This window comes from Emys orbicularis, chromosome 1 (genome assembly GCF_028017835.1).
Source record: "Emys orbicularis isolate rEmyOrb1 chromosome 1, rEmyOrb1.hap1, whole genome shotgun sequence".
In the NCBI taxonomy this organism is placed as follows: domain Eukaryota; kingdom Metazoa; phylum Chordata; order Testudines; family Emydidae; genus Emys; species Emys orbicularis.
The window spans coordinates 99,133,867-99,158,058 of NC_088683.1; the positions used below are offsets into that span (position 1 = coordinate 99,133,867).

The 24,192-nt window shown below is 53.8% G+C and overlaps 1 protein-coding gene across 1 annotated transcript; it reads left to right on the forward strand.

Annotated features, from left to right (window-relative positions):
* Nucleotides 1–222: 222 nt before the first annotated feature.
* On the forward strand, nucleotides 223–14,065 carry MFNG (MFNG O-fucosylpeptide 3-beta-N-acetylglucosaminyltransferase). The gene is made up of 8 exons (XM_065414099.1): nucleotides 223–901; nucleotides 8,791–8,839; nucleotides 9,913–10,015; nucleotides 10,322–10,475; nucleotides 12,158–12,243; nucleotides 12,707–12,872; nucleotides 13,504–13,589; nucleotides 14,005–14,065. Exons 1-8 carry the CDS (start codon nucleotides 431–433, stop codon nucleotides 14,063–14,065), a joined length of 1,176 nt encoding a protein of 391 aa, XP_065270171.1. The 5' UTR covers nucleotides 223–430.
* The last annotated feature ends 10,127 nt before the right edge of the window (nucleotides 14,066–24,192 follow it).

Sequence of the window (24,192 nt, forward strand, 5' to 3'; positions counted from 1 at the left end):
GGGTCAGCCTCTTTGCCTCCAGCAAACCGGAAACCAGAGTCACTCCCCTGGATATTCCCCCATCACACCTCCTGGAAACCTGGGACCCTCAACCCCTTGCGTGGAATGGACTCTCCTCCTGGACCCTTGACCTTTCACCCTGACCAGGCCCCCACCCAGGACCCTCAGCCTCGCAGCTAAGAGCCTGGGGTCTGGGTTAGTTCAGCTCTGGCTGTGTAATTTGCTGGCCTTCAGGTGTCTGCCTGTCACCTGTCCTGCCAGCTGGAAAATCAGGTCTTCCTCGTCCCTGTGTCTCTTTCCTGGAGGCTGCCCCCATTCCCAGGGACAATTGTCCCTCTCAGCCTTGGTGTTTGGCTAAGAATTTCACGGCCACTTTCTGCTCCCCTCCCATCACTTTTCATGGCCATGTCCTAGTTGGGCCTCAGCTTGTATGTCCTCCCCTTTGGGAGGCATGAGGCCAGCATGGGGCTCACAGACCCTGGGGTGTGGAGGAAGAAGCTCCCTCTGCCTGCTGGGCTTCTTGCCGTGGCGTTGGAAGTTGGCAGTGATGCGTCGGCATCTCCTCCGCTGTCTCTCTGCAGCTGCTCTGCTCCTTGTCACCATGGCTTTCCTCTCCATGAGGCACCGTGGCACTCAGGAGTTGGTCCGCTACCAAGGGGTTGGTGATGGGACATCGGATATCCTGGAGCACCAGGCTAAAATGTCCCCAGCGGATGTGCTGGGAGACAGCAGCAGGAGACAGGAGCTGAAAGAGCCACCAGGCCCTTCCAAGGTGGGCTCTAGTGTGCGGAGAGGCCTGGAGCTTGGAGAGGTTTTCATTGCTGTGAAGACAACCAAGATGTTCCACCAGACCAGGCTGGAGCTGCTGCTGGACACTTGGATATCCAAGGCAAAAGAGCAGGTGTGTATGGAGGTGGGGATGGAGGGGTTCATTACAGTAACAGGCCTCCTTGGTGGGCGTGTAGGGGACAGGAGGAATCTAATGCCTGTGCGGAGGAATAAGGACCCAGGGACTCATACTGAAGAAAGGTCATGCTGCAGGGGGTTAAGAACAACTGTCCCATTCAGTGCGTCTCCGACATCATGTCTATTTCACTGTGCAGAGAGACAGGGACACCTCACTCTGGTTGGGCGGAGGGCTCTATTAACTGGGACTGAACCAGCTTCAGGCTCAGGGGAAAGTCCTGTAGAGAGACAGGGGTTTATCCTGGCTGTTCGCACAGGGTTGGGCAGAGGAGTGATATTTGACAGGAACTGTCAGCCTCACCTAGGCATAGCCTCAGCGGGGCAGTTCACCCTCCTTTAAATCCAGCTACACTAGGGGTGCAATGCTGCACATAGATGACAGCTGCTGGGGTTAAAACGTGTGGGGCATGGCGGGGTTGAGTGCACTGCTCTTTCACCCTCAGAGGCCTGATTCAAACTGCTGATCTTTGCTCACAAGTGGAATGAGTTTGTGTGGTTTCAGACTAGCTGCCTCCTCCCGTCTCACACTGTTTGTACACCTCACAAAACCACATCTGGTTTAGGTGGTGTCTGCCCAGGAAGGACTGCCTGGGCCTGGAGTGGCCACGGGTGCTTGAGAACAAGATGCAGTGCCCTGGCTGAGGGGTGGGGAGAACCCAGGGTTAGCCCAGTAAAGGGCACAGAGGTGCCATGTAGCCGAGTTTGAGAGTGTGGGGCCCAGGGCTGGAATAGCAGGAGGGGTGCAGTGGAGCTGCATGTGGGTGCATGCACGGTGCCTGCACGCCCCATGTCTGCCTCAGTGCAGTCAGTCTCTTGCTTGCTGGAGCACCAAATCCATTCACACACGCTCTGGTGACAATTCCTCAGCCCCCCTCTGTGTATGGAGCCCTTGTTTCTGTGTGCTGGTACTGGTGCCTGGACTGTTCTTCCCCCTTCACCCAGCAGAGTCTTGAGAGTTTCACATCCAGGTGGGAGAGTTGGTTTGGGGTGCATTAGGTCAGTGCACACTGGTGACCCAGAACGGACTTAATAATGGCTGGGGGGAAACACCATTTGCTACCTGGGATCTCCCTCCGTAATGGGGAAAGCCTGGGGAAAGCCCCCACGGGGCTCATTGTAGACTCCAGGCATTGGGCTATGTTTAAACAGGTCAGTCGGTAGAGGCCATGGTACCAACTCCACTGCTAAATCAGTGTCTAGTGGCTGCCCCATTGCTAATCTCACAATCATTGAAGGGGTGCTGGGAGGGCTCTCTGACTGCTGCTTCCCTGCTTTGGGGTCCCCTTTTCCCCTGTGGTGCTGCAAGTGCAGGCGCCTATCCTGCAAGTGGCTTTGCACAGAACCCCACAGAAGTCAGTGGGGGCTCACAGGTCTGCCCATGCACAGCCAATTGCAGAATTGGGGCCTAAATGAGGAGGCTAGGTTGTGGGGGTACAGAGGAAAAGAGCACCTGAGACAGAACAGGGCATTCTGGGTAAGGGCGGTTTTCCCTTCCACAGGCTGAGCTGTAACTGTCTGGTGCTTTCCACTACCTAGTCAGTTGCGGTTTGTCAGAGGAAGCCATGTCCTATTTTGAACCCACTTCCTCTATGTTCGTTAGCATCTGAAATATCATACTTCCCCTTCTAGACGTGCTTCTCCAAGCCCTGAGTGCTCTATCTCCTACCCTCTAATGGCTCTTAGCAGATACCATACTTCTTGGCATATACGTGCTATGATGTGGGCTGAGCGCTGGCACATGGGCACCATGATTATAGCCGGCCTTGGTGTTTCTGAGTGGGCTTGCAAAACAATTTTTCCTACCCCAAACATAACCGACGCCTGTCCATTCTGGCCACGCCAAGAATTAAGGGGAGTGAGAAGATTCTCTGGAGCACCCCAAATTACCTGAACCTGTGTGTGTGTGTGTGTGTGTGTGTGTGTGTGTGTGTGTGTGTGTGTGTGTGTGTGCTTGAGAAATCTATAAAATTTGCAGATGCCACCAAAGTGGGAGGGGCTGCAAGCACTTTGGAGGGCAGGATTCAAATTCAAAAGGATCTGGACCAATTGAAGAATTGGTCTGAATTCAACAAGATGAAATTCAATAAAGACAACTATAAAGTACCTCACTTAGGAAGGAAAAATCAAATGCACAACTACAAAATGGGTAATAACTTGCTAGGCGGTAGTACTGCAGAAAAGGATCTGGGGGTTACAGTGGATCACAACTGAATATAAGTCAACAATATGATGCAGTTGCAAAAAAGGCTAATGTCATTCTGGGGTGTATTAACAGAGATGCAGTATGTCAGACTTAGGAGGTAATTGTCCTTTTCTACTCAGCACTGGTGAGGCCTCTGGGTGTCACACTTTAGGAAAGATGTGGACAAACTGGAGAGAGTCCAGAGGAGAGCAACAAAAATGTTAAAAGATTTTGAAAACCTGACCTATGAGGAAAGTTAAAAAAACTTTAGAGAAAAGAAAACTGAGGGGGGACCAGATAATAGTCTTCCAATATATTAAGGGCTGTTATAAAGCGGATGGTGATCAATTGTTCTCCAGGTCCACTGAAGGTAGGACAAGAATTAATGGGTTTAATCTGCAGCAAAGGAGATTTAGGTTAGATATTAGGAAAAACTTGCTGACTATAAGGGTAGTTAAGCTCTGGAACAGGCTTCCAAGGGAGGTTGTGGAATCCCCATCACTGGAGGTTGTTAAGAACAGACTGGACAAACACCTGTTAGCGACACTTAAGGTTTACTTGGTCCTGCCTCGGCGCAGGGGGCTGGACTCGATGACCTCTTGAGGTCACTTCCAGCCCTACATTTCTGTGACTCTGTGATTCTATGAAATATGTGCCCAACCCCATGGGTCCTGCTGCAGAAGGGGAGCGCCACTGTTGGTGCTGAGGTCTGGTACGGTTGCCAACATGTAGGAAAGCTTCGCGAGTAGAGTTGGCTGGAAAAAAAGGGGGCAGGGTGAAGGGGAGGAATTTTCAAAAAATGTTTTAAAAAAGAGCCGTTTGTTGGATTTTTTGTACTGAAAACCTTTAGTTTTTCCTCTTTTCCCCCTCCCTTTGCCCCCCGCCCCCCTTTTACCATGCCAGTGAAAAAGGTGGTGGTGGAGGGGAGAGGGAAGCGAAAGGAAAAACTGTAACAGAAAAGCTTTCAGTTTTCATTGGAAACAAAACAGAAATGTTGCAAAACCAAACCTGCTTTGCTTTTGAAATTTTCTACCCCCAGGAAAGTTTTGCACAATAAATACTAGCCTGTCCGATTTGCAAGGGCCAGGTGTCCCAGTGCACCAGGCCCCATCCTATAAAGGCTTTTGTGTGCACTGTGGGGAATTGGAGCCCCCAGCTAGCACTCCGCAGCCTTCATTCATCGCCGTGACACCCACGCTGATGAGGGAGGCAAGTATCGTTAGCCCGGTGGGTGGGGAAACGAAGGCAGAAAGGGCCGGGACGTGGCTACCAGCACAGAGGGAGTTGGTATCAGAACTAGGACTAACCTGCAGGGATCACTTGCTCTCAGTCTTGCAGTTACTCCACTAAACCAAGCTGCTGCTCGTGCTAACTGAGCTTCCCCGTTTTGTGGCCTGGGGACATGCTGGCTGCTAAGCCGCAGAGCCTCCTCCTGTACAGGCGGGTGCTTGCAGCAGCTGTCCGTGTTATCAGTGCCACGTTAGGTGGCACTGGCGTTGAGCTGAGAATCTGCTTGGGGTCCTCCCAAATGGACCAACCTTGTTCCATGGGGCCCCAAAGGCCAGATCTGGGTGGCTTTGCAGGAGTCAGGATAACCTGTGATCTTATTAGTAACTGCAGAGCCTAGAGACCCCAGCCAAGATCAGGCCGCATTGCGCTAGGTGCTGCACACACACATTTCTTGTCCCAAAGAGCTGATAGCCTAAATAGACAACCCAGACAAAGGATGGGAGGGGAAACTGAGGCACGGAGCAGGGAAGTGATTTCCCCAAGCTCATTCAGGAGGTCAGTGGCAGAGCTGGGAATAGAGCCCAGGTATCCTGAGTCCCAGCCCGGTGCACTGGACTTTGCTGCCTGTCTTGAGGGCTAATATGTGACAAGCTTTCACCCCTGGTGATGGGTTTGCATTTTCAGGGCTGGCTCTGTCAGGAGAAGGACTACATTTAATCTCATGAGGGTGGATACTGATGCTGGCCCTGACATTTCCAGTTCCCCCGGATCCCGGCCTGTTCCCTCACTCCTGTCTGTCAGGTTATTCACCTGCTGCATGGTGTCTAAACCCTGGAGCGCGAGCTCTCTCGGGTGGGACTGTCCTTGTGTCTGTCTGTACAGTGCCCAGCATGATGGGGCCCAGGTGGGAGTCCTGACACACTACTGCAATGCTGCTAATGAACACACTGGCAGCATGGGCTGTGCAGGCCCAAAGCCTGGTCCTTATTCTCCAGCCGTGGGCATATATGGTCCAGGCAGGGCCAGCTCTAGGTTTTTTGCCGCCCCACGCAAAAAAAATTTTGGCTGCCCCCCACCCCAGCCCTGGGCTCTCACCCCCCCCACCAGTGCCCTCCCCCACCCCCACCCACTGCCACCCCAGCGCTGGGCTCTCCCCCCTCCCCACCCCACCCCACCCGCACCCGGTGCCGCCCCAGCCCTGGGCTCCCCTGCACCAGTGCTGACTCCGCCCGCTCCCCCCTCGCCTCCAACCGGTCTGGTGCTGGCAGGATTGGGGTAAGCAGCGGGGCTCCCGGGCCGTGCCTCAGCCCAGGGTCCCTCCAGCCAGGGCTCCCGCCTCCAGGACCGGCCGGGACCCAGGAGGGCAGAGCCAGGGGACTGCCCGGCAGGGGGCTGAGGAGCCGGGGCAGGGTAGTCCCAGAGGAAGCGGAGCCCCGGAGAGCGGGACGTGGGCCCCGCACTGCAGCGCCCCGCCCTCTATGGCTCCACTGCTGCTGCTGCTTCTGGCCGCCCTGCCACAGTCCCTGGGCGGCTTGGGCCGCTTCGCCCAGCCCTGGCTGCGGCGCTGGGGGCCGGCTGCCCTGCTAGGGTGACCAGATGTCCCGATTTTATAGGGACAGTCCTGATTTTTGGGTCTTTTTCTTATATAGGCTCCTATTACCCCCCACCCCCATCCCGATTTTTCACACTTGCTGTCTGGTCACCCTATGCCCTGCGGCACCTGCAGGAGGCTCCGTGTGCTCCGTGGGGCGGTCCTCAGCCTGAGTGTCCCCCGCTTGGAGCCTGCCCGGCCCAGCCACAAGGTGCGGGCGCTGCTCCCCTGCGGCGCAAACTGCAGTGGCCCTAGGGCGCCCCCGCGCATGAGGCGCTGCTGCTGCCAGGGCCGGCTCTAGGCTTTTGCCGCCGGAAGCACAAAAAAAAAAAAAAGGCCGGAATGCCGCCCCTGAAAATGTGCTGCCCCAAGCACGTGCTTGGTTTGCTGGTGCCTAGAGCCGGCCCTGGCTCCAGGGGGAGCTTGCCAGTGGTCTGGCAGCAAGGGCTCCAGCCTTTCCTTTGCACTTGGGTTCCAGTTGGAGTTTTCCCTCCCCCACGCCCGTCCGCTCCTCCTCAGAACTGAAGGACAGACTCGCATCCAGGCCCCTCTGCCTTCCTGAGCCCACTCCACTGTAGCAAGAGTGGCAAAGGCCACTGCAAGCTCCATGCGTTAGACAGTGGCTCTGAGAGTGGGGGGCTGCCCTGCGTGTTTGAACTCCAGCTCTGTTGCACCTTACCCTGATGTCTGCCAAACCAGGCCCCAAGCCCCTTGGGCAGGCTGTAGGTGCTGGGATACCGTGGTGACGGGCAGGATGTATGAACCTAGACAGACACAGCAGTTAGCCAGAGAACCCAAAGGGAACCTTATCCCTCCCTCTGGCTGAGCTGGTAAAAGTGGCACCAAGTTGGCCCTGTCTGGAAGTGGCAGGGTGTTCCCTGCAGGGGCGGGGGGTGAGGGAGATGTGGTTTGAGGCTCCAGCAAACCCCCTCCAGACACCTTCAATGTGGATAACGGAGGCTGGCATCTCCTGGAGAGACGGACCTTCGGGCTGGAGCAAATGCCCTCTGCCAGGTTTCTAACGGGGGCCCTCCCGGCTCTGTCCTGCCCCAGCCCTCCTGGGCAGCCCTGCTGAGGGAGACGGGTCCCTGCTAACTAGAGACCTGCATGAATGGGCATGAGGGGGGTGGGTTGCGTAGTGCAGGAAGAACTCTGACATCACTGGAGTGGCTTCTCCAGGTCCTGCTGGAAAGGCACAGCGGAGTTGGGGGTGGGGATGGAGAGTGGTCTCGCCCTTACCCTCACCCCACAGATGTGTGGCCCCCATCTACCACTGCCTCGTTAAACAGTGCTCCCTCACCTGTGCTGAGCTGGAGGCAGCTTTCCTCTGCCCATGGGGGGATCCCCCTCCCCTGCCCCGGCGTCTCTCCCCTCCGGTACTCTCGGCTCCGCCCGCCGCACCCTCTTGCTTCGGAGCCTGTCGCTCCGGTGGATCGGCCGGTGCCAGCTGCCCGTCAGCACAACCTCATCACATCCCTTCCCCCAGGCTTGCCATTCCAATGTTCATAACCTGGCTTCCCCCCTTTGGCGTTCTGGCCCCTTCATCCTCCTGCGCCTTGCCCAATAGCTGGGATGCGGCACCCGGGCTGGTAGCTAGGGCGTGTGGTGTGGGCTCCCTTGGCCCAGTGCCAGAGCCGTTTGCACTGGTGCCCGTCTGAATGCCCTTGTACTCTCTCCCTCCTCCCGCCAGTCCCCAGCCCGGGCGCTGTGTTTAACCAGCCTGCGGGCAGCTGGTGGGGAGATTGTTTAAGGCTTGTGTCTCTTTCTTTCAGGCCCTTTAGTTCCTTGAAAGCACATTTTCCGCATGAGGGGAGCTTTTCTCAGCTGGCTGTGATCCCCCCTGCCCGTGGGGCGGGGGGATGTGTCACAGAATGGCGGCTGGAGGCTGGGGGGTGGATGGACCCGAGGGGTGGGGGCTGGGAAGCAGCAGGGGTCTATAACTGCTATACACACAAACAGATGTTCCCCTCTTAACCCATGTTTCCTTTGACCACAAAGCTGCTGCTTTCATCTGCCGCTTGACATCGTTCAAACCCCAAAGCTGGGCCTCCCCTCCCCCGGCTTGCTGCCTGAGTTCTCCGTTCACCAGGTGGCAGGGCCATGGGGGGGTGGGGGGAGTTTGCTCAAGAACAGATCCCCAGACTCTGCAGGTAACAAGGGTGCATATTGTAATGAAGCCCTCAGAATAGGCTTCTCTTCTGCAGTGGCCAGCTACTGGGGGTCTTTCTGAAGAAAACAAGACTCCAGGGCCCAGGTCCTCGGCTGGTGTCAGTCAGCATAGCCCCATTGACTTCAGAACTGCTGAGACTCTGACCCCAGGACTCCTGGGTTCCCTGGCTGTCAGGGAACCTTCCCAGTGTGAACGCAGGAGGGGGTCCCAGCTCTGGGGGAAGCTAACCTCCAGATTTCCCAGCTCCCCTTGCCTCTTGCAAAGGAGGGCCCAGGATTTGAGCCCCTAGCCTTCAGTCCCCTGAACCAAGGGGAAATCTCTCTCTGGCCTGCAGCTGGTGTCGGCTGGAGGAGGAGGGGGCTGTAGGATCTGTGCCTGCCTTTTGCGAGCAGGGCACAGGGCTCTAAGAGGATTATTTATCCACCCACCACGGCACCACCCCTGCAAGAGAAGCAGGAGAGGTGGGTGAGCAGGGAGCTGGGGCAGCGTCTCCCACCTCCCTCGGCCTAGCGGGAGGCAGCCGCAGGATGTCAAAGGCACAGGCTGGAATGGGGAGGCGGGAGACTTCGTGACAGCTTGGGAGGCCAGAAATGGAGCCAGCACCGGGCCTCGGAGTAACCTCGCTCTCTCCTCTCTCTCCTGTTTTCTCAGACCTACGTCTTTACTGACGAAGAAGACGAAGCCCTGCAGAAGAGAATGGGTAACCCAGCCTTTCCTATCACGCAGCTCCCCTGCCCCAACTCTCCAGTGAGCTTTGGATCAGGCCCTGAGTGAGGGCTGGTTCTCCTCCTCCCACGCACGACTGGGTGCCCTGCTGGATCTGTGTGATAGGATGAACCCCGCAGAGCCCCCAGCAGGAGTGATGCTGATTCACTCTGGGGACGAGGCTCAGCTAAGCTTAGTTCCCTTCTGAAAAGTCGGGGGGATGGGCTTGCCTTTTGAAAGGAGGGAGACAGGAAACTGGCACAGCACGTGCCGGGAGAAGCTGCGGGCATTTCAGCTGTCCTGAAGAACAGCTGGGTGGTAACACGGGGGTCGGGCACCGCTGTCTTCCATCCCAGACACCGGTGGGTAGGAGGGTCCTGTTGTTAAGGCCCTTGGGCTGGGACTTGGAAGAGCTCAGTTCAGTTCCTGCCTCTGCAACAGGCTTCCTGTGTCAAGCCACTTCCCCTTTGGCTGCTCCAGTTTCCCATCTGCAGGATGGGGAGGACGGTACTTCCTTGTATCAAAGTGCTGTTGTCAGAGAGTCTACAGCCAGAAGGGAACGCCACATCTCTAGCCTGATTTCCTGAGAAGGTCATTAGTGCTTGTGAGGCGCCCACAAGCACCTCAACAGATCATTTGCGTGGCGCAGACTAAGTGACACCATCAGTGATGAGTGAGCTCATTCCTGCTGGTGTCTTGCTTGTGTGGGGAGAAATCTGGGATCGAAAACCCACAGAGACAAGCATTTTCCCTTTCAGCCCAGCAGAAGGGACGGGGTCCCCTCCAAGGCAAGGCTGGTGTTCCATTAGGGGAGCAGCATGTGGGTTGTGAAGCAAAGAGCTGCGTGAATAGGAAGATAGAACCCAGAGAGAAGGGTGGGTGGGAACAGGCTGGAGAGATGTGGGGACCCCATTGGCGAGCAGGGTGTGAATGTGAGAAGGCCAGGACTGAATTAATACGGTGATTGATTCCTGCTCTCTCTGGCCGGAGGGTTTTCCTGTTCCAGGCCAGGCTAGTGGGGTGGGGTCAGACTGCAGTGACCAGGAGCTTTGTCTCTTTTCCCCGCAGGTGACCATGTGGTATTCACAAACTGCTCCGCAGAGCATAGCCACCCAGCCCTCTCCTGCAAGATGGCAGCCGAGTTCAATGCGTTCTTGGCCAGCGGCCTGAGGTGAGCACACAGGGGTGGCCTTCACACCTGCGCGCAGGGGCGTGGGAGGGAACTTCCCACCACAGGCTGGTAGGGATGGGAAGCTGTCACTGCCAACCGGTGGCTGCTGGTGTGACTCAGAGGGGGCTGTGAGTAGAGTTCCAGTGGGAAAGGATGAAGAAGGGTCTAGTTTGCAGAGGTGCTGATTCAAGGCCATCAGCGTGTAGCTGCACACGACCGCTATCAATAAGGCCTGTGACATGAAGCTGAGTCAGAAGCAGCCTCCTGACCTAACCTCCTCTGGTCTGTCTCCCTGTCTGTTGTCAGCTGGTTTTGCCACTTGGATGATGATAACTACCTAAACCCACAGGCCCTCTTGAAGCTCTTGTCTTCCTACTCTCCAGCCCAGGATGTTTACATTGGGAAGCCCAGCCTGAACCGGCCCATCCACGCCTCCGAAACAATGCCCAACAATCAGACGGTAAATCCTGCCCCACAGCAACGGGGACAAGCAGCTGATTGGCTCATTGGGGATTCTGAAGGGAGCTGATGATTCTTGACCACATGTCTTGTCAAACCCCCAAAAGAGGAGGGCTCTGGGCCTGGCCTCCACTGGACCCAATCTGGTCCCATGCAACCTGTGACCAGAGTCCCAGGGAGGCCATGCTGAGATTGCTCAATTAGGGCAAACTATAAAGAATGGAGCAGACAATCCCCAAAACTGGTGGTTATTCCAATACTTAGCTCACAACAAAACAGTTTCTATAATATCTTATTGGTTACCCAGAAGCCAAGAACACAGTTCCCTTAAAGCAACCCAGCCTTTGGGCTCCCACCCAGACAGCTAAGTCAAATATGATGAGGATTATTGAAAATCTTGTTCATCATATGAAAAAGTTCTACCAATCCCAAAGGATTGGACACATTGCCCACCAAGTTAATGAATAGTTTAGATTTTACCCAAATACACGCTTACAGACAATTCTTATTAACTAAACTAAAATGTATTAAAAAAAGAAAAGAGAGAATATTGGTTAAAAGATCATTATACATACAGACATGAATAGAGTCCCTAGGTCAGGTTCATAGTAGAGACGGTGAGCTCTAGAATTGCAGAGTTCTTTCAGAATTAGTCCATAGGTTCAATCCAATGTTCAGTATCAGGGTGACCCGGAATGGAACTGGAGATCTCAATCTTTTGGCTCAAACTTCCCCTGATGCAGCATAAGCAGATTTGAGATAAAAAGGATCAGATCCCAAGAGCCCTTTATACAGTTTTTGGGCAGCCTCTTGACTGCATGCAGTTCTTGGGTGAACAATAGTGTCTTTGAAGTAACCTCCTATTTCCTAAACATCTCTGGTAATTAGCTACATGGATTAACATAAGGCAATTGCCTATCTCTCACCATTTGCAGGTGATTTGCTATATTCTCCAAAGAGAAATCAAGACAGTGATATCACTCCAGTCACAGCTCCTTTAACTGTTAATATCTCCTTTTGATCTCTGAATTAACAGAATATAGTGATAAGCAGGAACTGTTTGGTTACATTGTTCACCTCTAGCAATATCTGTGTAAACACACAAAGCCAGAAACATTATCTACTAATATGGTTAAATCTGGGTTAATTAGCCTGCAAGTTGCTTAACCCTTTCTGGTCCTGTGTCACACAACCACAACAGCATGTGCAGGCTCAGTCTGAGCAATGCACAGCCCAGAGAGTGAGAGAGAGGCAGTCACACCTATGCTGCTCCCCAATGGGAACCCCATCTGCTAAGAGATTCATCCCATACTGCTCTACCAATAGGATGCCTTTGCTTCAGCGGGACCGCCCCTTCTCTGAGTGAGGGGAGAATTCCACCTCTATGTTCAGCTAATCGGCCCTCATCTCTGGACTCCTCATGTCTCCCATCTCTTTGCTACTGGGCTGAGGGAAGAATTCTGGTCCTATGGTAGTAGCACAGTTGTCCTGCATTTTCAACCAGCTGATGCCATGAAGCCAGGCTCCCCTCTGTGCCACCCCATGTTGTGGTGCAGAAGGTGGGTTATAGCTGGGTCTGTGTGTGTATCTAATGGCCAGTGCTTTGGTGTTGAGACCTGCAGGTACAGGAGCTGTGACACCCATTGTTCAGCCCCTTCCCTTTCTCTGCTCTTCCCTCCCCAGAGGTCCGTGCGCTTCTGGTTCGCTACTGGAGGGGCGGGATTCTGCATCAGCCGCAGGCTGGCTGTCAAGATGGCACCTTGGGCCAGGTGAGCCATGAAGCCAGTAGATATGTGAGCATCAGAAACCCAGGGGAATGTCATGGAAGATCATGCACGAGTTGGGGTGTGTGTGAATGTATGTGAGCACACAGAGAGTGTGCGAGAGAGGGCACAGTGCAGGCCTACCCAGCTGTGAGTGTGCAAGAGCAGGTAGGTAAGGGCATGTATTTGTGTTGTGGTAGCTCTTAGAGGCCCCACCTGTGCTGGGCACTGCATGCACGTTGAGCTGAGTTGGCATGTAAGTGGGTATCTGTTTATAAGTTCTTGCAGTGCAAACAGACAGAATTGGGCAGCCACCTGCCTCTTCACAGCCAGGGCAACGCGAATCTCTGAGGTCAGTGGCGTTACCCAGGGATGATTCTGGCTCCTGATCTCTCATCCTGCTCCAAATTGGGGATCCCATTAGATGTCTGTATTTCCCCACTGATCAATGCAGCCCATTCTTTTCCAGTGGCAGTAACTTCCTGAGCACCTCAGAGCTCATCCGCCTCCCGGATGACTGCACCGTGGGCTACATCGTGGAGTGCAAACTGGGCGGGCGTCTACTCCCCAACACGCTCTTCCACTCTCACCTGGAGAACCTGCAGCTGATCTCCAGGCCCCAGCTCCCGCAGCAGGTGAGTGGGGAAGGGGAGTGAGAAGGGAGAAGGAGAGGTTGGAGAAGAGATTTGGAGGGGGCGGGGGGAGAGGAGCGGAGCAGGCGGGCGATGACTCACGTCACTCCGGCGGTAATTGTGACCCTGATTGAATCAACCGCACATTATTTCAATGAGGTTTTCCTGACAAATGCATCCCTAGACGCTTCTCTGCAATGATGGGCAAAGGATGAAAAGGCAATTAACTAGCCAGTAAAACTGCTGCCAGTCAAAGAGCAGGGGGAGGGCCCTCCCCTCTGGAGCTGCAGCACAGCCAGAGGAAGTGCCTGTTGCCCACCCATGGGGCCCATGCGATATAGCCCTGCATGTCATGGAGGAAGGGGGAGAGGCTTAGGTGAGATGGGGGCTGGAGACATGGAGGAAATGGAGGTGAGGAGGGGGTGAAAGCCTGCAGCCTGGCCCTGTAAATCAGCCTGGGCAGAGGGGAGAAGCAGTGGGGAGTTGGGTGTGGGACGCAAAGCTTGTAGAGTGGCTCCCGGCTGGGGGGTGATGGGAGCGTCTATAGCCCAGGCACATAAAAGCTGAGAGCCGCCAAAGCTGCCCCCTTGTTCCCTAACTTCCCCCTTTCCTTTCTCATGGTCTTTCCCTGCAGGTCACCCTCAGCTATGGTGTCTTTGAGAAGAAACTCAACACTGTTGAGCTGGCTGGCCCCTTCTCCCAGCAGGATGACCCCTCCAGGTGGGTCCCTGAGTCTCTGGCTCGTTTGGCCTGCTCCCAGAGTCTCCTATGAAAACAGGGTTGGAATAGGGCATGGGCAGGGGCAGGTTGCTGCTCAGGAGTGAAGTGCGTTGGCAGAGCTGTGTAGCTGGAGCTGGAATCCTGCCTTCCCTGTTGTTGTTTGTGGCATTCGCTTTGGCCCTGGCGGGAGCTGGGCCCACATTGCCGCTGGTTGGGTCTGGATCCAGGGCTCACCTCTAACCGTCCTCACGTCCTTGTGAAGTTTAGGAGTCTAGAGGCGTACGTGTAGAGCACTAGCTGCAGTGCAGAGCGAGAGCATCTGGTGTGGGATGGGGCACCAGGGAGACGCGCTCCTCCCACGCCTCTTCATTCGGCTCTGACAGCACACGCCTAACCTTCCTCCTCTCTCCTGCAGGTTCCAATCCCTTCACTGCCTTCTCTACCCGGACACTTCCTGGTGCCCGCGGCCTGTCTGAGCTCCCACACCCAAAGGGTCCCACTCAGGCCAGTGACCCTCAGTTCGTGTTGTGTGTGGGGGCACTCAAGGAGCCCTGGGCGCTCCCTCTCTCCTTCGCAGTGACCGCCCTGGGGCCGCATGCTGCAGCTAGCGATAGCTTTGTGGGTCAGTGCTTGCTGAGCACGGCACAGGGTGAGAAGGTAGGATCCACAGCAAGGCGCCCAGGTGAAAATGTGGAATGACGCTGTTGGTGGGGCATTTCAAATGCAACCCAATTTCCCATGGGCTCTGGGACACTTGTGGGGGGTGAGAATGGGCGGGAGGGGAAGTCGACGTGCCTCTGGTAATGTAGGCAGTGTAGTTGTAGCCCTGTCGGTCCCAGGATATTAGAGAGACAAGGTGGGGGAGGTAACCTTATGCCTCTATTAACAGCCAGACTTTGGCCACAACTGCTGGCTGTGCAGGAATAGATGGAGACCTGGTGCCCCCTGCTGCGTGGATGGAGCAAATATCTGTGTGCATCCTGAGCCACACTGACTGTGTGGGGCCGAGTGTGAATGGAGTGTACGGCTGGCCTTCACTTCAGTCTCTGCTGGGCAGAGTCTCTCCTCCCTTTATGCCCCCAAACCCTTTCTCACTGAGCCTATGCTGGACAAGAGCCTTTTCTGTCCTCCCATTTGTTGAGCCTCTGCTGGCCAGGGCTCCGCCTGCCCCAGCCCCCTTGCTAAGCCTCTGCTTAGATAGTCTGGCTACATTCTCATGCCAGAAACTCAAGTCTTTGATAATTTGTTTCAATAAAATGACAGTGTGATCACGTCTTCGTGCTAGATCAGCCCAAGAGAAGCGCCGCACTGGGACTGTCCTGGGAAGGGGACGGGGGCCAGGAGCCCGAGTGCTGGGTTCTTCCAGGAGTCTCCCATGTGATGGGCGGGTGGAGGCTTGTGTGGGTTTGTGCATTATTCAAGTGGGGATATCTCTCTGTCTCTCCCTGAGCACTCTCCCTTTTCTCTGCTCCACTGGGGATCGGGATAATCCCTCTTTCTAATGACCAGCCTGTCCTCTGAGATTAGACTCCAATCTCTACCTGGCGGGAGGGGATGTGAGAGGATAGACTTAAAGAAGGATTTGAAGTGGGAGAAAGGGAGAATGAGGTAGAAGAGGGAGGAGGAGATAGTGAAGGAGCACACAGGAGCAGATTGGAGATGGTAGATTTAAGAGCCATGCCAAAAAACCCCGAATTCACTATGGAGTGAAAGCGGAAGGGCAAATAGCTTATTACCCCTGCTCTTCAGCCCTCCAGACACTAGGGGGCAGCTTCATCAGCTCCTCACTCCTTGCTCAGTGCAGCAGAGAGGGGAAGAAGGAGTGAGAGGGAGAGGTGGGACTAGGGTGACCAGACAGCAAGTGTGAAAAATCGGGACGGGGGTGGGTGGTAATAGGAGACTATATAAGAAAAAGACCCCAAAATTGGGACTGTCCCTATAAAATTGGGACATCTGGTCACCTTAGGTGGGACATGCAAGGTTGCCGACTGTTCAGAGTGTTTCCAGATCCTGGGGGGGGAATGTCTCTTGCCCTGGACTGGGCTTGTTGTGTTGCCCAAAGGTCCCTCCTAATTGATGGGAAATGAATAGCAGTTACGTTTTGTCTTTGCTTACATACAGAGAGCAGACTGGGGGAAAGCTAACAAGCAAAGAAACCACTTTCAATGGCAACGGATGCTCTGAATAAAAGAAATGTAAAGTGGGTGCCTTTTCAAGGGAAGATGTTTTTCAAAAGCCAGTGGTGTACAAGGGGGACCTCTGGCGTTCTGTGAGAATGCAGATGAAAGTGCGGGTGTGATCTCTCTACACAGTCATACAGGTTGGAAGAGAAATCTTTAACATGGGATAATACAACTGCATCTATTGCAGTCAGTGTGGTAGAGGCCTACGGAGAGCACCACTGTGTCTTTACCATTTTGCAAACCGGTCAGCCCAACCCCCTGCAAAGGAACTACAATTGTCCTGGCTTGCACTGCAGACCCTTGTGTAGGATATTGAAGGGTTAAAAATCACATGTTTCAAAGGCATTTCCACCTGGGCAGAGAGGGTTCAAGAATTGAAAGCATGCTTTGATTTTTTTAGAAGAATACAGTGGCCTCTTGTCACTTTCCAATCCAACCATTTCTTCCAGTCAGTGATCAACTTCTGAAGAAGCAGACGGCTCTCAAGTCCTGCTTTCTGTCACAAGAAATGCACCCTTTCATCTGGAAACTCCTCTCTGATGACCAGGAACAAGGACTTGCTGATAACAATTACCTCTCCTTGGGTGTATAATGGTTTCCTTGCACAGTGACGGGAGCCCAGTAACCATAGGAATCAAAGCCATTGAAAGTGAAGTCACCCACACTGCAGGAGTACGTGTGTGGCAATCCGTTGAGGTTAAGGATGAGTTTGAAGTTCCCGGGGTAAGAGAATGTTTTGGGGCTTCAAGTTAACCAGAACAGGAAAAAGCTTCTGGCTGGCCTAAGCCAGCCTAGCACCCAAGAGAGGAGTCTACAGTGCCTGGATTCCCTCCCCCCCCCCACCCATTTGAGATCTCACCTCATATGCATTCAGTGCTTAGATTAAAAAAGCCAATCATATCTGAAGAAGTGACAGCAGGTGCAGAGGCAGTCAGAGCACAACACAGTGGGGGGTGAGGGAGGGGGCGACTAAACAACAAACTCTGAGTCTTGTGGGAAGACAAGCTGCAGAAATAGGAGGCAAATGCTGGGTCAGGGCCTCATCTGGTGTAAACTGGCCCAGCTCCATTTACCCCAGCTGAGAATCGGGCCCTGAAAGGGTCAAGTCCTTCAGCAGGTGTGAGAGTCCAAACTTTCTTAAACCAGTGGAACATTTCCTTGCCATACCAGCAAGCACCGCTCCTGTGGAGAACATCTGCTCTCATGAAGAGCCTGCAAACTAATGAGAAGAGGAGGATGTGGAGGAAAGCAGGGTTGTGTTAAAGTGAACTTCAAAAGGGCCTGTGGTAACTGCTCCGGTGCTGTACTAGAAAGAAAAGGGCTCCTCAAAGCAGACAAAGGGATCCAAGAGCATTTTTTTTAAGCACAAAAAAGCCAGCTTAAGGGGACACTGGCAACTTGAAATCTGATCAGTGTTAAAGAACTATCCCATCCCTGAGTCGGGGTTTTACAATCCCGTTTTATTGGGAACAATCTAATGTGAAAGTTTTTGTGGAATTTTTTCACTGTTCTCTGTGGCAACATTTTGAGGCTTGAGCTGTTTTGACCAGCTCTATTAGATGTTTGTTTCTCCCCTGCTGCTGTGAGAAACTCACCCAAAGAGGTGAAACTGACTAAGGCCCCAGGCCTGCAACTGACTGAGCAGAACCCCATTGACTGGAGTGGGGGCTCCTTGTGGCACAATTCACATGATCAGGGCCTAACTGACTATCCACAAAGGGTGAAATCCTGGTTCTACTGACAGCAATGGGAGTTTTGCCTCTGACTTCACAGGCACCAAGATTTCACTCCAAGAGGGGAAATGGTGAAACTAACTATGCACAGAGCACCATCGAATACACAAAGGAAACAAGATGGAAAAACTAGTGACAACTATTTGTTCCCCCTTTATTTTTTCAGGTACTATCACCCAGGGTGTCACTTGTGACAATAGCAGGTAAAATAAACTCAGAGAGGCCTGTGGTGACTAAGCTGATGGGGCCCCTTGACTGCTGTCCCTTGACAAGTTGAATTTTCTGCCTGGTGCAATTTGATCTAGCCTGAATTCCAAGAAAGCTAAAAACTCATTTCTTCCACTGTTTAAAATGTGTGTGATTAATTATGGACCCCAAGATGGGGTGATTTGCCTATGTCTGATGTTTAAATTGCTTCCCAGGATTTACTGAGCCCAAGTTAGTTATTCAGACATCTCGTCTGAATGCACCTCATTACAGCATCCATTGCTTTCTGTTCCTGGAGCCAGAATTTGTTATCAGCGAGCTTTGAGGAAAATTAAATGGGACGCTTTGTGCTTGGATTCTCTGAATCTGCCCTGTCTCCTGCTGGAAATGTTAGCAACCTGCTGCAAACGGGACTGATCAGGGGCCTGTGGGGCAGGAAGAGACTGCTGTGACCCCCATGTAATCACAACCAGAGCTGGCAGGGAGAAGAGGATCTGCTGCTGAAGGCCCCTGGGGCAGAGTGTCCTTTGGGGTTATGCAAAGAGGTAAGGGTGAGATTGAGAAAGGGTCTGGGAGTGAAAGCCAGAGTGGGGAAATTGGATAGTGCTGGGAAGAGCAGCAGGAGCAACCTTCTCCTTCCCCTGCCCAACGTCAGCTTCATTTGTGGGGCAGGCCGGTAAGATGGGGTGATAAAGAAACAGGGGCAAGGGGCTGCTGGCGTAGGAGTGTAAGGAAGGGGAAGAGGAGACAACCAGAATGAGGGACCGAGATAAGGCCAGATCCTCTGCTTGTGAAAATCAGTGTTGCCTCATTGACTTTAGTAGCTGCTGATTGATGCCAGCTGAGGATCTGTCCCATTGGGAAGGAGCGAGGACACGTGACTGAGTGTGGGGAGGGAGATGCAGCCTGTGAAGGAAAAGGGTGAGAGGCTGGTTTCCCCCCGACAGTCAGGCCAATCCTGCAGTTAAGAACAGTCTCCATCACTCACTCAGGTCAGGCGGTGCTTGAGTGATGAGGTGCTTCTCTTGCTCTGGGGAGCCGTTCCCTGTGCCGGCGCTGTCATTATTTACACTCGTTTTCTGCAGCGGCTGTGCGGCTGGGGTGGGACGGCTGTGCTCTGCAAAGCACACATGCCTCTCGCTTTGTTGGCACCCGGCGGCGCAGGCTGGAGAGTCACAACAACCTCGCTCCGGGATAGATCACCACAGCTCCGATGCCAGCCCAGCCCTGCTGCAGCTAGAAGGGTAACGCTGAAACCCAGGAACTGCCTCTCCTTCCCCTTGCCACTGGTGGGAGGGTGGGGGGAGACTTTTGCTATTGGAGATCTGCTTCTCCAGTGGGGGACATACTGCTGGTTATTAGAGCTGGTGTCAAGCGTTGAAAGGCTCCCTGGCCCATAGTTCCCAATTCCCTGAGACCCAGATCTACAAAGGTATTTAGGCACCTAACACCAATTGATTGTAATGGTGGTTAGGTGTCTAAATCCCTTTGAGGATCCGGGCCGATGTAATTAGCTGAGTTGGAATTTGATGGGGAGAACGAGGTGAACACTTACAAAAAGTGCCTGTGCTCTTTAATGGCCAACAGAGGGGTTAGGATCTTATATCTCAGCCAAAAGCCAGGACTTTCCTCATCCCAGGGGGTCATAATTCCATGCTGGACTGTATAGGGCTCACCCAGGAGAGCATCCTCATAGCCACCCGCACCGCGTTTGTGCCGTACCTGCCTGGTCCTTGGCGGTCAATCAGTGACCTGGCTCAACCGTGATTAGTCAGAAGAGCTGACGTGCTCCCAGCGCTAGGCGGGCTGGCTGTTCCGTTTGCAATTGGGTTGTACGCCAGGGTTGATGTGCGTTTACTGTTTGTACTGCAGTTGTGCCTACAGTCCCCATTGTGCTAGTACTTTGCAAGCACACGGGCCAGACCTGCACAAGGAGTGCTTTGCTGGTCGGCTACAGCAGCAAAGGGCTCCCAGGGTGGGCAAAACTGCACTTTTGGTGGTATAGCTTATTAGCGTCATCGAGTTTAAAGCTAGAAGACATTACCTGATTATGCAGTCTGACCTCCTGCGTATCGCAGGCCCCCAGCACCACCCAGCACCCACACATGAAACCCAACAGCCGAACTTCAACCAAAGTGTTACAGCCCACAGGAGACTTGATATGTGCTGCAGGCAGAGCAGCAGAGGAACTGAGGTGCACCAATGTCCGAGGCCCCTGCAGTGGCAGTGAAATGGGTGAGAGATACCCAGATAAGACACCTACACCCACCCACTGTAGAGGAAGGTGAAAGACCTGCAAGGGACCTGGGGCCGGGGAGGAGTCCTCGACCACACGTGTGGCTAGAGCCTGAGCACGTGAGCAAGAAGCAGCCAGCCAAGCACCCAGAGAAAAAACATTCAGTGCCCCCTCAGGGCCCTGGCCAGGCCTCCTTATTCCAGGCCCCCTCTCCCAGCAGCAAAATAAGCTAGATCTGCAAAAATGGAGCTTTTCTGGTGAAACGGTGTCTACACTAGGAGCTTGTGCTGTCACAACTGCATTGGTCAGGGATTACCCCTGACCAGCATAGCTAAGCCAGCAACAGTATGCAGTATAGCCTTGGCCCAAGCCAGAGACTGTCCCTACCCCCAAGAGCTTACAGGTAAATAGACTAGATGGGAAGGTGTGGGGAACAACGGCACGGAGAGCTGAAACGCCGTGCCAAGGTCACACAGCAGAGCCCGGGATCGAACGCCGGGGTCCTGCCCACCTGTCGCTGTGTGAAACACAGCTCAGTTTCTTGGCGCCTTTGGAAGGAGCGCGCACACTCCCCAGGAACACTGATGTCCGGGGAGAGGGCCTTAAAGTCAGTCTCCTATCACTGGAATCCCTGCAGCAGAGGCTGGCCAGACTCATTTCACTTGTGACTGTGCTCTGCTGCAGCTGCTTGGGAAACGGCAATAGCCTTATTTTCCCAGGGGCTTGGTGTGGGACAGAGGAGCCAGAGGGAGGATGCCCCTGTGCAGCTGGTAGGGGGAGAGTTGAGCTCCCCTCCCAATCCCCGCGGTGCTCGGTTCAGCATTATACGGGGTCTGTTTTTAGAAACAGTGGCAGATTCGCGAGCCGAGCTGAGTTTCCGAAGGGACCTATAAAACAAACAGCCTGCCATCTGCTCTATTGTCCTGGAATAGCAGCTGCGGCTGGGGGAGAGGGAGCCCAAGCCACGGGAATGGAGGGAAAGAGAAAAATGGAGGAGATAATGAAAGCAAACCGGGGGGGGGGGGGGCAGAAGAAAAATGGGATAAGAGAGAGAGAAAGAGGGAGAGTGAAAACATGAGCTAGAGAGGAGGAGAGGAAAGAAAGGATGAAAGAAAGAGTCTGAGGGGAGAGCAGAGGAGCGAATGAGAGTCAGCGGAAGGAAGCTGGGAAGAGCAGAGGCGAGCGAGGCGGGAAGGCTGGAAGGGGGTGTGGGGAATTGAGAGAGGAGCGAAGTGGGAACATGCAGAGTCTGGTCCAGGAACAGCCCCCGATGCCCCACACTCGGGCAGCCAGGGCAGCGAGTTGCTGTCCCTTCTGCCGGCCAGCCCCCAGCCCTGCCAGGTCTCTCTCGCTCTCTCACCCAGCGTGCCCCACTGAGCCGGGCAGCTCCGGCATTTCTGGCCCCGGCACCAAGCTGGCATGAAATCCTGATTGCAAAAGAAACAAACGGGACAGCGTGGCCTGCGTCGCCACTCCCACGCAAGGCTCCCGCCCTGCCTTGGCTTTTAGTGAGTGCCGCAGGGCAGAGCTGGAACGCCAGGCTTGGCAGCAGAGTAAATAGCAGCAACATTGGTCTCTCCAGCCCGGGAGGGAGGAGGGCTGGTTTTAATCAAAGGTAAATAACAGCCGGTATTCTCTGACCCTTAATCCAATTGGAATATAACGTTCCAGCGCAGCCACGTGCCCGCTGGAGGGGAACAGCAGCGACTGTGATGGAGCCGGGCATTGGCCAGCAGCTGCTGCTCCGCACAGATAGCACCAGAGGGAGCAGTGATGGGAAAGACCTAGTGGGGCAGTTAGTCTGCCCTGCCCTGCTAGTCCAGGGTTGTTCTGGACAGTGTGTTCTCCGGGGCTTTCCCAGGTCTAGTTTGAATTGTCCCACGCAATGGGACGGCCACCACATCCCTATGGAGAGCACGCTGTAGGCACTGCCTGCTACCCAGCCTGCATTCCCCTGCTGGGCTCCATTCCATCCATTGTGGAGATGGGGCCAAGCCAGAGCCCTGCATCCAAACCTCTCTGAATGTTGAGCTGGTTCTGAGTCAGAGCGGAGGTCAAGACTGGCCCCGGATCTGCAATGGGCTGCTCCAAAAACCCAGGCCCCAAACCCCACTAAACCCTGGGGCAGTTAGCATCTGGGTGTAAATTCAATGACAGGGAAAGACTGAGCCAATCCTCACTAAGGTGTGTGCCTCAGATACCTACCCAATGGCAGAGGCACCCGTACGGGCTCTATCAGTCATGACCTCCATCAGGTCTTTATGGGTCTCTTCCCTGCTCCCCACCCCACCCTCCCTTTCTTGTTGCAAGGCACTTTTCAGGCTTTCATCGTGATATGGTGAGCACAGAACCTGTGGCTGCCAGAGCATCACCAGCCCTCCCTTATCATGGCTAGAAAACATACTGTTATGGTGAGAGTTGCCAGGTGGCACAATTACACACAATCTTCCAAGCTGTTGTTCCTCTTAGTGTGTGAGCAAGTTTTTAGTCTTGGCAGAAATGCAGGTGTGTTGTGTTGTTGTTGGGGTTACACAAGGTTCTGGGTAGAGGGAGCTGTGAGATTGGCAGGCGAGTCAGAGCTCTGCCCTGCTCTTTGATTAGAGTTCATTCCTGAGGCTGAGTTACTCCCTGGGAACCAGACATTGGTGTCGGATAGATCCTTGAAAGAAGGGATTGTCCTGCCTCTATTCCAGGACTGGTGTATGTGTGTAAATATACCAAGTTACACTTTGAGTATATCAAACGCCACATGGGGAAGCTGATCTGCAAGACCCCGATATCTGCAACTGCTCAGCAGAGGAACGATGGGGTTACTGGGACTGAAAGAAGGGGCAATAATACCATATGTGCCCAGATGCAGATGGACACTGCTGTCTTTGAGGCCCAGTCCTGCAAGGTTCGGAGCTACTCTTGGAGGTGCTGAGGGCCCTCATCTCCTAATGACTTCAGTGTTCAACAGCTCTGGCAATTTGTCATCACCTGGCAGGATGCAGCCTCTCATGAGAACCCCAGCTGGTACTCTAAGGAACAATCATGCACTGGCTGGTGAGGTGCGAATGTGAGAGAAAAGGTCACTTAAAAGGTCTTTTCTAGATCTATTGCTGTGATTCTATGCTCCTCCCATCTGGAGAGCCCTAGCCCCACTGTGTGCCTGCACAATGCACAAACACACATCTCCCTAGTATGACACTGTGACACTGTGACATCTCCCTAGTGCGACACTGATTACCCAGTGCAAGAGGGGAGCTAAGGCCAAGAATCTCTAGCGTATTAAAGCATCTAACACCCATTGATTTCAATGGAAGTTAGGAACCTAAATATGTTTGAGGATCTGGGCCATGTGTTCAAATTCATTCCATCATGAAAGCCTCTTCCCCACATGTATGTGTGAGCACACACATACACACCTCTCCAATGGGAGGTTGTAGACACACTGTTCACCAATTGGAACCACCAACTGTGCCTCTAGATAGATCCTGCTCCAGTGTTAAAAAGGGAAGGGAATTAATTCTTCATGTCCTTTCATTCCTGGTTGTCTTCTCCACTAGTCCTCCCCTACCCCTTGAATCCTATGTTGTTTCTTTGCGCAGTCAGAGACCGTGGTAGGCTCTGCCAGTCAGGACCTCTGTGGGCAGGACATCCAGTGGTGCTTGAACCCACAGGGCTCTTAGATTGCTGTTCCCCACTTCACCAGAGCTGTTGGGGGTGGTGTGGACATGGCAGCCACCCAGGAGCCAGCAGACCTGGGTTCCAGACCCATGGATCCTCACACAGAAGCTGTTAGAAGCATCACAGGACTCACTCCTGCTTCCTGGGCAATCTTTGCCTCTATCCAAGATGATGTGTGTGATGGGTTTGGTCACAGAGACCCCCTTGGGACTGTCACCTGACGTGCTGAAGTCACCTCTGAGCCCATTTTCCCTGCCAGCTTGGGACTCCAGAACCCTGCCTTGTTGATCCAGACATGCTAGCCTGCTGCAACCCAGACCCAGGTCTGGTCCATGCCCCCAAAGCTGTAGACTTTAACCAAAAACAGCTCAGCAGGTTACCTCTCCAGCAACCAGTCACCCAGCTCCCAATGGGCTCCAAACCCCAAATAAATCCGTTTTACTCTGTATAAAGCTTATACAGGGTAAACTCATAAACTGTCCGCCCTCTGTAACACTGGTAGAAAGAGATGCACAGCTGTTTGTTCCCCCAGGTATTAATCACTTACTCTGAGTTCATTAATAAACAAAAGTGAT

What these genes read in the sequence shown, in the direction of transcription:
- MFNG (XM_065414099.1), top strand. Translation starts at nt 431, where the DNA reads ATGTCCTCCCCTTTGGGAGGCATGAGGCCAGCATGGGGCTCACAGACC. An exon ending in AAGATGGCACCTTGGGCCAG is followed by an intron (nt 12,244 to 12,706) that starts GTGAGCCATGAA and finishes ATTCTTTTCCAG; the next exon opens with TGGCAGTAACTTCCTGAGCA. An exon ending in CAGCAGGATGACCCCTCCAG is followed by an intron (nt 13,590 to 14,004) that starts GTGGGTCCCTGA and finishes TCTCTCCTGCAG; the next exon opens with GTTCCAATCCCTTCACTGCC.